Here is a 13,611-nt window from a genome sequence, read left to right as displayed (position 1 = left end):
AAGGGATATCAAAATCAACACAAAACATTATTACAATTATATTAGGAAAAAGAGAGTAACCAAGAGCAATGGGGAAACCTTGAAAACTGATAATGGTGATAGTGTAAATGAAAATAAGGAAATGGCAGACATGTTTGAAAATTATTTTGTGTCAATATTTAGGGCTGCATTTTATTCTGGTAACAGATCCCAGCGACGGGCTGGAAGGCGGGGGAGACCCTGCCTTGCCCCTCCATCAGATCTTCAAAGCCATTTCACGACAGGCAGGTCGTGAAAGAACTGCCCGCCGCCAAGGATACTGTCTCTTTAAGGGACATGATCAGTTCTCCAGAGCTGCCGGCCAATTGGAGGACTGGTAGCTCTGCAGTACCAGCAGCACCACTGGGGGCAGTGGCAACTGCTGATACTGCAGGAGGCCCTGCAGCACCGAGGCCTTCGGAGACCCCAAGAGAGATTGTCCGCATAGGAGGGATCCCTCCTGCTCCCGCCCCCCCCCCCCTCACTTTACCTGCCGGCGTCTCCCCGCAGTGCTGGACCCCTCCGCCTTCCACACAATTGAGGTGGAGGCAGGAATAGGCATTCAAGTGGCCATTAACTGGCCCTTCAGGGCCTCAATTGGCCTGGGGTGGGCAGGCCATCCACGACCTTCCCCCATCCTTAGCAAAATGGCGGGTGACCCGGACAACATCGGTAATGGCGCCCCCTGCCATTTTGTTGGCCTCCATGCCCACCTCCAAGGGCAGAACAAAATTCTGCCCTCACAGTCATGGAAGAGGTCAACATGCTGGACATCCGAAGGAAACTAATATTGAACCAGGGACAGGGATTCACCAAAATTAATGTAAACAAATAATAGTGATGAAGAAAATAATGGCACTAAAGAATGGCAAATCCCCAGGACCAGATGGTTTCCTCCCAAGGTATTGAAAGAAGTAGGTGACAACATTGTAGATGCCTCAACTATCATCTTCTTGAGTTCTCTCAATTTGGGAACCATTCCTCTCAATTGGAAAACTGTGCATGTCACTCTGCTACTTAAGGAAACTGAGAGAAAGAAACCAGGGAATTCTCTTCAGTCTATAATTAAGTATAGGATGATTGAACATTTTAAACATTTTCAGCTGATCAGAGAGATCCAGTGTGGATTTGTAAAGGGCAGGTCATACCTGACAAACCTTATAGAAGTTTTTGAAGAGGTATCTAAAGTAATGGGGAGGGGAATATCTATAACCATTATTGATATGGACTACCAGAAGGCATTTGATAAAATTCCTCATAAGAGATTTTTAGCTAAAGTTGAAGCCCCATGAAGTCGAAGGCAAATTGTTGACTTGATTAGGGGATTGGCTGAGTGACAGGAGACAGACAGTAGGAACAATGGACAGGTACTCTAATTGGCAGGATATAACTAGTGGTGTGCCGCAAAGAATTTTGTAGGAGCCCTAATTTTTCACTTCATTTATTAATGACTTAAGCCATGGGATAGAAAGTCACATATCCAAATTTGTTTATGACACAAAGATAGGCAGCATTGTAAGTAGTGTAGATGGAAGTATAAAATTACAAAGAGATTTTGATAAATGAAGGACTGGGCAAAACTGTAGCAAATGCATTTCAATGTAGGAAAATGCAAGGTCATTCACTTTGGACCTAAAAAGGATAGAACAGGGTACTTTCTAAATGGGGAAAAATAATAACAGAAGGGGTTCAAAGTGACTTGGTGGTCTCGGTACTCAGATCACTAAAATATCATGAACAGGTACAGAAAATAATCAAAAAGGCTAATAGAATACAAGCAGGTAGAAGTTGCGCCCTGGCTGGACCACACCTGTAATACTGTGAGCAGTTCTGGGCATCACACTTTAGGAAGAACATACTGGCCTGAAAGGTAGTGCAGCTAAGATTTGCCAGAATGATTGGATTCCAATCTGGGGTGGGCAGGCCATCCACGACCTTCCCCCATCCTTAGCAAAATGGCGGGTGACCCGGACAACATCGGTAATGGTGCCCCCTGCCATTTTGTTGGCCTCCATGCCCACCTCTCAGGGCAGAACAAGGATTCCAAGGATTAAATTATGGGGAGTTGTATTCCCTAGAATTTAGAAGGTTAAGGGGTAATTTGATCAAATGTTTCAAGATACTAATGGAAACAGATATAATAGATAGAGAGAAACTAGTTCCGCTGGTTGGGAAGACTAGGAATAGGGGACATCGTCTAAAAATTAGTGCCATCCCTTTTAGGAGTGAAATTAGGAAACACTTCTACACACATGGGTGGAAGAAGTTTGGGACTCTCTTCTGCAAACAGTAATTGATGCTAATTGTTAATCTTATATCTGAGATTGATAGATTTATGTTATACAAAGGTTTTAAGTGATATGGGGACAAATGTAGGTATATAGAGTTAGGTCACAGATCAGCCATGATCTCCTTGAATGTTGAAGCAGGCTCATTATCTCAGTGGGCTACTTGTGTTCCTATGTATGATGCCATGGATGGGAAACAGCAGTTATGAGGAGCGTCTTGAGATACTCTCTCCTCTTCAGTTTCTTCCTTAGTGCTTTCTGCTTTAATTTTCTCTTTTTAAAAAAATCCCTCCATGGAGCCTTATGCCCATTTTCTGAAGACAGACAAGTCTATATGATGTGTGCTTTTCAAACTTCTCTGTGTGGAAAACCCTTCCAAATATTTACAAGTTCCTCGGAACATATGGACTCACTCTTGGGCATACTCTGTAAATATTGACACATGGCAGAATATCATGATTCAATATTAACAAACTTGGGAAGGCCCTATCCTACCCTCCAAAAGACAGTGTCAGCTACTGAAAGAATAACATGCTGGCAGTTCAGAGAATGTTCATTAGTATACAACTAGTTTGTGCTTGAAATGTGAGTGACACTGGCAAAGCGACATTTATTGTCCGTGACTGGTTGTCTGAGAAGGTGATGGTGGGCCTTCCTCTTGAACTACTGCAGTCCTTCTGGTGAAGGTGCTCTCAGCAGGTGGGGGATCCCAGGATATTAACCCAGAGATGATTAAGGAACTGCTCTATAAGTCCATGTTAGGATGGTGCGTGTGTTGGAGAGGGACTTAGAGGTGATGGTGTTCCTGTGATATTGCTGCTCTTTTCAGAGGGGTTGGGAGGCACTGTCCAAGTAAGCTTGGTGAGTTATTGCAGTAAATCCTGTAGATGGTATATACAGTGACCAACCTAACCTGGTGGCTGGTGGGGGGGTTGCTGGTGGTGGGGTTGGTGGGTGGATATTGAGCCCAGAGGCAGGGGCACCAGTCAAGAGCACTGCTCTGTCCTGAATGATGTTGAGCTTCTTGAGTGTTGTTGCATCCAGGCAAGTGGTGATCTGCTCTTCGTCTGGCCCATCTAACATAGTAGTGGTGCGACAGTGCATGATGGAGTGTGCCTTCACAGAGCCAAGGAAACTTTGTCTTTATAATGACCGTGCGGTTGTAATTCCTGCCAGTTCTCTTGTGGGCAAGCGTATCTGACAGGAAGGTCAGGGATGATAAAGTCAAGTAGGTTAATTTCTTGTGTTGATTCCCTCACTGAGGAGGTGGTAGAGGCAGGAACCCTCACAACATTTAAGAAGTATTTAGATGAGCACTTGAAACGCCACAGCACACAAGGTTACAGGCCAAATGGGCCGAAGGGCCTGTTTCTGTGCTGTACAACTCTATGACCCTATGATCACCTGAACCAGCCCTGGTATGTCAGTTAAGCGCTTCAGAACACAGCCAGCTTGGTTTGTGGTGCTACAATCGAGCAACTCCTGGTGATGGCCATTGCACTCCTCCACCCACAGTATATCCTGTGCCTTCGTTTTCCTTACTGCTTCCTACAAGCTCAAAGTGCAGAAATACCAATTTGTCAGTTGTGAGGGAGGGACCAGTAGGTGGTAATCAGCAACATTTGCCTTTTTTGACCTGAAGCCGTGGGGTGCAGAGTTAATGTCCCAGGGCCACAGCCACCCAACTGTATACCACCGGTTGGTCTCTGCTGCTGCTGTAACAAGACTTGCGCAAGCATTGGTTATGGAGGAGTCTAAAATATTGCTGATAGATATGAGTCTGATGCTTGACTAGCTTGCAGTACAGCTCTGCCAACTTGAACACCAATCCCATATGTTTATAAGGAGGACTTTTCAGGGTTGGCCTGGTTGAAGTTACTGTAGTCTTGTCCTGCCTGATGCCTGGGTCATTGCTGATAGGTCTGTCTAATTTTCATTTCTATTTATGAATCTCAAAGTATTTGTATTACACCTAGTGGTTTGCGAGGCCAATAAATAAGGCTTTGAGTCAGTAGCTGTCAGAATCATTTCCACGTGTGTATTATCACTTTCATTTACGCTGAGGTGAAAAACAGTTGCTGGACAAGGAAACTGGCACTCAGTGGTGTAATATATTTTCTGTTTTGGCATTTGCTTAATGGAATTTACTTAAATCCTTTTAAGATTATTACCATCTGTAATATCCATATATGAGTAAACTTATATTTAAATTGGAATTTCTTTTAAATGAGTCCTCCCTAGCTTCGTTTCTCAGTAACATGTTTTGCTGAATTTTATGCTGAAGGAGAGGGATGCTGGGCTCACTTTCCATTTTTAGTTGGTCAGTCGTTGTGTCTACACTGTTCCATCAAACACCCCCACGCCAGATGTACCAAAGAACCAAAGGCGACATAAGGGAAAAAATCTTTTACTCAGCAAGTTGTGATTTGGAATGTGCTGCCTGAAAGGGCGGTGGAAGCAGATTCAGTAGTAACTTTCAAAAGGGAATTGGATAAATATTTGAAGGGGAAACACTTACAGGGTTATTGGGAAAGAGTAGTGTGGTGGGACTAGTGGATAGTCCTGCCAAAGGACCAACAGGCACAATGGACCTTAAGCCTGCTACTGTGCTGTATCATTCTATGATTCTATAACCTGAAATGAGGACTAAATCGATGTCATTCCCTGCCAAACCCTTGCAAGTAGCAAATATTTTCATCCCATTATTCTGGGCTGGACTTGAACTCAAATCCTTCTGCTGAAATGAAATGTCTAGCCCACTGTGCCACCCACTGCTGAATCCCTCAGGGCAAGTAACTCAATTTCAAGCAAATGGGCTCTTCAATGAAAACAAATCTATTTCAGTTTCTGATATTCTTAGGCCAGCTCTGGTTGCAGTCCAAAAGGAGCACACATTGACTTTCTGTTCACCGCTGTGACCTTACTCGTGTCTGTTCATTTGCAGATGAGAAGCCAGTCTCGCTGTCTGCCTACGAAGCCCCTGCAAATAGTCCTCGGTACATGTTCAATCAGAGAGAACGGGAATCCCTGGAAGTGCGGATGCGAGAGGTAGAAGAGGAAAACCAGGTCCTTCGTAAGCAGCTCAGCCTCGCCCAGAGCCGAGTTCATCGCCATAGGAACCATTCCAAAAGCTATTCCACAGAGGAAGGCACTGGAGACAATGAGGTGATGCATGCGTTGGCGTGGAATGGCTCAGAATGTGGCAAACGGCCCACTGTAGAAAAGTGTGAGGTAATGCTACTTCCATTCCTTAATGCTTGATTCTCTAGGCCTGTGTCCATCTCTCTTATTCACTTTTCCCGATGGTGGTAAAATTTTACATTTTTGATAGAACCATAAAAGTTTACAACACAAGAGTCGATTTGGCCCATCATGTTTGCCCCAGCTCTTTTCCAGAGCAATCCAAATGATTCCCTCTTCCCTGTTCCCCATGGTATCATCTTCTGCCTCAAATGTTTTTCCATTTTTCCCAAAAAATTGCAATGCTCTTTGCTTTGAATACTTTCCATGATACCATGCAACAGGGAATAAACTCTGACATGTTTTGTAACTCGCCACTCTGCACAGTTTATTTCCCTGTTTCTCTGTCAATTTTCTGCCTCCCTCTTTTCCCCGTGGCTGACTTTATTTTTTTGCCCCTCCCCCACCCAGGGGCGCTGAGGCCAATTGTGAAGCTGCTACAGCCAATAATTGATTCTATAAGATTGGCGATCTCAGCCCAAATTGGGAATTGAATTATAGATCCTCTGAGCTTTCTGGCCCAGCTAACTGTTTCGTGAAATTCACTCAAGGACTCCCGGCAGGACCTATGAGAAAGCACTCCTGCTTCTTTTGACCCACAGGATGTGGACATTGCAAGCTTTGCCCTTTGCTAATTATCCTTGAAAAGGCCCTGTTGGGCCACCATTTGCCAACTGAGGTCTTGAACAGTTTCACCCAGTCTGATCAAAGGTCTATAGTAAAATATTTACTGGTATTATTTTATTCTGATGCTTAACTGACCTGCTGTGCATTTCCAAGCAATTGCTGGTTTCCCCCCCATGCTGTCCATCATTATACGTTCTCTTAATTACAAGTGTGAGCAAGTGGGACTGGCTTGAGGGAGATGTCATTTACATTTTCTCCCACCCCTTTTTATCACTTACTATGCAGCACAAAGGCAGTTTCTATCAACAGGCTAAGTTTCCTACCCTTCACCCTGATGTGTGTCATGAGTGGGATCGCATACCACAGCGCTTGCATTGCCCCTGAAAAGGTATAGTGCATCAAAGACCATGAGGTATGCCTCCCATGATCTCATGTCTGTTGCAAAAGGTGGTAAGTGTCAACTCTTAAGCTATATTCAGGCTAAGATGACTATTTAGATTGTTCCACAGATTAGACAATTATACAGAAGCAACAGGCAATTAAAAACAACATCAACTCAGATTAAATCGACCTTTTAATGTAAAAAAATGTAACAAAAGTACTTTTCAGAATAGTAGCCGGAGGAACAGCAATACAAAATTGAAGTACTAGACATGAACACTACATAAACTGCATCAAGATAAGAAGTGAGACTGCAAACTTACTATTTCTTTCAGTAGGCTCTGATGGACATTATAGTGGAATTTACTCCAAGGTGCCCATTCTAACCAACTCACATCATGTAGACAATATGCAACAGGATACTCGAATTCACAGGGAAAACTAAATTAATGGCCTTTCTTTGCTGGAAAAGTGGCAACCACACAGTCGGCTGTTTAACACCGATTCACCACTGAAATCAGATCTTGTTGCATTCTTACATATCCACCAATGCAAGTAAACAATGTACAACCTGATCTCCTCTTAGAACAAGGTTGCCTTGACTGTTCCGCCACTTAGGATCAGTGCATTGATCCATAAGCTTTTTAACATTTGTCAGCAATTGAAACTAATCCTATGTCAGATTGGCATGAGCTTAAAATTGCATTAAAATTACCCACTGTCCTTCAAAGGATCAATACATTGATTATCACCTAGGACCAAGCTTCTGCATTCTGCTCGACTACAGATCAAACAACCTGCCTACTTTCTCACAAATAACTAGACTCCATTTTGAAGATGTGTCAATAAAGTATCTTCCATCTTCATGTGCGTTACTTAATAACAGTGTTTACAGAAATTCTCCCCATTTGATGCAGGGTGAAGGATCTGTTTTCGGCACAATGTTGATTATTGATGCTGTTGCTGACAGCTAGAAGTGACATTGTGACAAAGGCAGCACTGTGGCAGCTTGATTAGCCTTCTGTACAGAGTCTGTAGCTTCTTCTAGGTGCCAAGCGGAGGATAACTAGCATTGGCTGAGTTAGTGGAGGGTAACTGGCAGTGGCTGCGTTAGTGGAGAATAACTGACAAAATTTCAGACTGAGTCACATCAAGTCTCAAGGCAGTTCTCAGTTGTGTTATTAAACAAACTTTGACACCAAGCCACAAAAGAAGGTATTAGGACAGGTGACCAAACGATTATGTAGGGTGGAAGACTGGGAGAAAATGTCGATCATGAGCACAGGGGTGATGGGTGAATGGGACTTGGTGCGAGTACGGATATGGGCAGCAGAGTTTTGGATGACCAAGTTTTTGGAGGGTAGAGTGGGATGATGTCACGGAGATGGCACAGATCTGTGTCCCATCTTTTCATGAGGCAGTGCTGCAGCATTATTAAAGAGCAGCTCTTGATCAGGCCATTGATCTGGATTGTATCTCTTGATGGAAAACTTACTGCAAGAATTGATCTGATCTGCACTGATTAGAGAGGAGACCAGTTCTAATGCTCCCTCTGTTGTCCAACAGGTAACTCCTAGTTATTCTGGATGCTAGTATAAGTTGTGCTCAAGCCTTGTCCTGATTTTTAAGTGGGCATACCAGAGTCCAAATAAGCAAGCAGATCATGATGCGATTTTGAAATTCTCACCATTAGCTTTGTGGTATAGACAACATCTGGTGTTGTACTAAGACATACAGAGGAGAATATTCCGCATGCATTCCCCAATCTGTGCTATACCCATTGTCCTCAGCCAGTGCAGTAGTTGAGAACCTACAGCTGGCTTCAGCACCCGGTAAAACAGTGAGGAGTAAAATCCCTCCTCCTGATTGCTACCCAGTGATAGAAGTGATGATAGAAAGTGCACGTGTGGACATTTAGTTGAGAGCAGGACTGTCTTTGGCGATGATGCCCATCACAGTTGAACAGTCTAACAATGCTCAATGTCAGCGACCACACACATTGAAAAATGATTTTTCACTCGAGGGCTAGCTCCTTCAGAAGAGGAGAGAGGAAAATTGGGGAAAGGATTCATCTGACCATTTAAAAAATATAGCTGTTTTTGTTCCTTGCAGACAATCCACATTGCCATTGTGTGCGCGGGATACAATGCGAGCCGTGATGTTGTGACACTCGTCAAGTCCGTTCTATTTCACCGGTATGTATGCACATTCCTCCATTTTCAATAATCTTGTTTCACTATATGATTCACAGAAGCAGCCACCCGATATCTTGAGCCTGGTGCAATCATCACATTTGATCTCTCCCCACTTATCCTGGCCTGCTGCCTAATGCACTGATTGCCTTCCGGTACCTTGCTGAAATGGGAATGCAAACAAAGACAGTGAGTGCCAACCAGCTAAGTAAGCATGGAGAGCGCTGATCATGTTCTCACCCGAAGTCCAATAATACCTCCATTTTCTAACAATGACAAGTGGGAACTTCAGCTGATTTCTTTCTTATTCCCAACACAGGGTCAGTTGTACCAACACAACGCATACCTTGGCTGAGATGAACTAACTTAGTGCAGGCGAGGAACCCGACCTGGGCCTTTCAGGTCTTTATGCCTCAGTCACACAATGCCTTTTTACTAACTAGGGGAGCTGTCACCTTCTAGTCATGAAACAACTTTTATACAGGAGTGTGGGATATGTGGGGGTTATTTAGCCCTTTGCTTTATTCCAGTTCTGTTCAGTATTTTCCTTCCAGATGCTCCCTCAGTCTCTGCTGTGTCTTTGCTCCCTTTATCCCACCATTTGTGGCTTCAACTGTGTCCGAACCACACTCCTGAATTCCTTCTGTAAACTCTTAACTGCTTCAGATATACAGGGCATTGGTGAGGCCACATCTGAAGTATTGTGTACAGTACTGTGGATTCCTTATTTAAGGAAGGAATTGGCAGGTTATCTTATGAGAAAAGGTTGGACAGCCTAAGCTTGTATCCGCTGGAGTTTAGAAGAGTAAGAGGCAGCTTGATTGAAACATATATAATCCTGAGGGGTCTTGACAAGGTAGATGTGGAAAGGATGTTTCCCCTTGTGGGAGAATCTAGAACTAGGGGCTACTATTTAAAAATAAGGGTTCGCCCATTTAAGACAGAGATGAGGAGAAGTTTTTTTCTCTTAGAGGGTCATGAGTCTTTGGAACTTTCTTCCTCAAAAAGCAATGGAAGCAGAGTCTTTGAATATTTTTAAGGCAGAGGTAGATAGATTCTTGATAAGCAAGGGGGTGAAAGGTTAGCGGGGTCCACGGGAATGTGGAGTCGAGGTTACAAACATATCAGCCATGATCTTATTGAATGGCAGAGCTAGCTCGAGTGGCCTACTCCTGCATCTAATTAGTATGTTTGTATGTAAACTCCTCCATCCCACCACCTCCCTCCCCTCCTCCTTTTCCTCCTCTAAGACCGACTTAAAACTCTCCTCTTTAACCAAGGATGGCTACAAGAGCAGATCAGAGGCTGGGAATTCTGTGGTGAGTAACTCACTCCTGACTCCCCAAAGTCTGTCCACCATCTACAAAGCAAAAGTCAGGACTGGCAAATAACATTGGTGCCACACAAGTGCCAAGCAATGACTACCTCAAACAGGAGAGAATCTCACCATCTCCCCCTGACATGCGACGGCATTACAATCGCTGAATCCCCCACGATCAACATCCTGGGGTTACCATTGACCAGAAACTGATTTGGGGTAACCATATAAATACCATGGCTACAAGAGCAGGTCAGAAGCTAGGAATCCTGCGGCGAGTAACTATCTCCTGACTCCCCAAAGCCTGTCCACCATCTACAAGGCACAAGTCAGGAGTGTGATGGAATACTCTCCACTTGCCTGGATGAGTGCAGCCCCATTCGTCACCTTAAACATTCATTCCCTCCACCACCGATGCACAGTGGCAGCAGTGTGTACCATATATAAGATGCACTGCAGCAACTCACCAAGCCTCCTTTGACAACACCATCCAAACTCCTGACCTCTACCACCTAGAGGAACAAGGGCAGGAGACACATAGCAACACCATTACCTGCAAGTTCCCCTCCAAGTCACACACCATCCTGACTTGGAATTATATTGCTGTTCCTTCACTGTTGCTGGGTTAAAAACCTGGAACTCCATTCCTAAAAGCACTCTGGATGTACCTGCATTACGTGAATGGCAGCGGTTCAAGAAAGCGGCTCACCACCACCTCAGGGGCAATGGCGGATGGGCAATAAGTGCTGGCCTGGCCAGTGATGCTCATATCCCATGAACATTTTTTTTAAAATCACTGTTGTAATTTAGGAAATGTGGCAGCTAATATATGCACAGCAAGATCCCACAAACCACAAATGGTATGTTGGCCTTCATTGCAAGGTGATTTGACGACAGAAGTAAAGATTTCTTGCTGCAATTGTATCAAGCCTTGGTGAGACCACACCTGGAGTATTGTGTACAGTTTTGGTCTCCTTATCTAAAGAAGGATATACTTACCATAGAGGGAGTCCAACGGAGGTTCACCAGACTAATCCCTGGGATGGCAGGATTGTCTTATGAGGAGAGATTGAGGAAACTGAGTCTGTATTCTCTAGAGTTTTGAAGAATGAGAGGTGATCTCATTGAAACTTACAAAATTCTTACAGGACATGACAGGATACATGTGGGTAGGATATTTCCCCTGGCTGGTGAATCTAGAATTAGGGGACATATCCTCAGAATAAGGGGTAGGCCATTTAAGACTGAAATGAGGAGAAATTTCTTCACTCAGAGGCTGGTGAATCTTTGGAACTCTCTCATCCAGGAGTCTGTGCAAGTTCAATCACTGAGCATGTTCAAGACAGAAATCGATAGATTTCTGGAGGTAAGTGACATCAAAGGATATGGAGATAGCACGGGAAAGTGGTGTTGAGATCGATGATCAGCCATGATCTAATTGAATAGCGGAGCAGGCGCGACAGGCTGATTGGCCTACTCCTGTTCCTATGTTCCTATCTGGAAATGACCAGATAATCAATCTGTTTAATCTGATGCTAGTTAGGAGATAAATATTGGCCAGGACAACAAGGAGAACTCCCCTGCTTTCCTACAAAAGCCACCACGAGAGCTGTTATGCCCACCCACGAGGGCAGACGGGAACTCGATTTAATGTCTTGTATGAAAAACAGCACCTCCGACATGGCAACACTCCCTGAAGTCCAAACCTGGATTATATGCTCAAATCCCTGGAGTGGGACTCAAACCCATGATTGCCTGACTCAGAGGTGAGAGTGCTACCAATGATCCTAGGCTAAATTTGCCTGTCATAGATTTGAACCTACTATTGGGCTTGAAGTAAATTTCCAGTTGTACCTTTTCTAAACCTGTTTACACCAGGAGCCATTGGGAGAAGATATCTGTCGCCTATATCTTTTTATTTTGGCGATCTTTAAATTAAAGTTGATATAAAACACAAGCAACAAAGCAAAAGCACAAATAGAGAAAAATAAGTCGCCAGCACATGATACACAATAGAGGGGCAAAATTGCAGCACTCACAAACTTGAGAGCCAGTTCATAATACGTAAGGCTAAATTCAATCAATCAACGATTAAACGATCACATAAACTAAGACAAGCATGGTTGTGGAGAGAGTATCAATGAGGGGAAAGTGAAGGAAAACCGTAGGAGGCTCATTTAGTTGAACAGGGCTGCTGGGATTAGAGTATAGATGAGGAAAGATAACAAGCCTTCCCACATCCCTAAACCCCCAGGGTTGAACAATATGCCAAATACAGTCACTGACAAATATTGTGGAGGGATTAGAAGAAGGGTTTCAGGGTTTTTTGAAATATATTTTATTTGAAGTACTTTCTATTGTCTCGTTAATTGATGGTTGATGTATGACTGAGATGCAAAGAGTGGAACATGCTGCTTGAAAGGGCTGTAGAAGCAGATTCAGTAGTACCTTTCCAAACGAAATTGGATAAGTACTTAAAAGGGAAAAATGTGGGGAAGAGGGGATTGGGACTAATTAGAGTGCTTTTACAAAAAGTCAGCAGAGGCATGATGGAGCAAATGGGCTCCTTCTGTGCCGTTGGAGTCTATGATTCCATAACTTTGTTCTCGAATTAACCAGCAGATGGATGAGCTGAAAGATACTGTGCAATACCTGCACCAAACAGGATAATGTCTTCTATATTCACACCTTCATTAAGATAATGGATAAGGGAATTTCATCTGAAAGCATTCATCCCTTCACTACGTGGAGGCCCACCCCCAGAAAGGCAAAAGGTTACTAGAGCTAAAATAATTTGTTCTTGGGATGTGAGCTCTGTGAAGAATGCAAGAACTTGCATTTATATAGCGCCAATCACAGCTTCACAGTGCTTCACAGCCAATGAAGTACTTTTCACTATAAACGACACATGGCTCTACTGGGCGGAATCAACATATCTGCAGGATAATTCTATTACAAAATGTCATTAAGCATCTTCTCTCATGCAAGGGTGAAGAACTCTGCCTTCACCTCCGCCTCCCACCCCCCCACCCCACCTCAAGCTGCAGTATGGTTGAACACATACAACACTATGCAAGCTTATAAAACCTGAAGGCCAACCTCTTGCACTGAAAATATCCACGCGGCGTCTTTGCGAAGCCACAGATAAGCATTTCAGTACGTGTATTATTTTTCTTTGCATACCTTGCAATTTCTACGCTGAAAAATTCATGGGCTTTGTGGCCTTGTTATCGTGAAGAGAAAAATTTACATTGCAGCCCGCCCATAACTCAAACCCAGAAAAGCTTCAGTAAAATTCCATTGAAAAGCAGCAATGTTTGATATATAAATCACACCAGGCTATAACATTCAGACAGTGGAACTGTGTAAGTGCCAGCGCCATTTGCGCTGAGAGAGCTTACAGATGCCATCAAGTTTATGTCTGATAATATTTTACACAGAAGTATTGCTGGACTCATCTGGCCCAAGATCAGTTTAGTTGGAGAATACTTAATAATGTATCCAGCTTTCAAAGCTCGTCACTGTGTTACTTCCATAAAAGTCTATT

At 43.7% G+C, this 13,611-nt stretch overlaps 1 protein-coding gene across 2 annotated transcripts in view; it reads left to right on the top strand.

Annotated features, from left to right (window-relative positions):
- large1 (LARGE xylosyl- and glucuronyltransferase 1) overlaps nucleotides 1-13,611 on the top strand; it is a 488,923-nt gene that overhangs the window by 298,805 nt on the left and 176,507 nt on the right. For both annotated transcript variants that reach the window (XM_068051293.1, XM_068051292.1), the window contains 2 exons: nucleotides 5,251-5,537; nucleotides 8,667-8,749. In XM_068051293.1, the coding sequence (XP_067907394.1) occupies nucleotides 5,251-5,537; nucleotides 8,667-8,749 (370 nt within the window). The remainder of the gene's footprint in view (nucleotides 1-5,250; nucleotides 5,538-8,666; nucleotides 8,750-13,611) is intronic.

This window comes from Heterodontus francisci, chromosome 18 (assembly GCF_036365525.1).
Source record: "Heterodontus francisci isolate sHetFra1 chromosome 18, sHetFra1.hap1, whole genome shotgun sequence".
Classification (NCBI taxonomy): domain Eukaryota; kingdom Metazoa; phylum Chordata; class Chondrichthyes; order Heterodontiformes; family Heterodontidae; genus Heterodontus; species Heterodontus francisci.
Note: the sequence above shows the minus strand (reverse complement) of the source record. Positions and strands in the feature narration are given on the sequence as shown.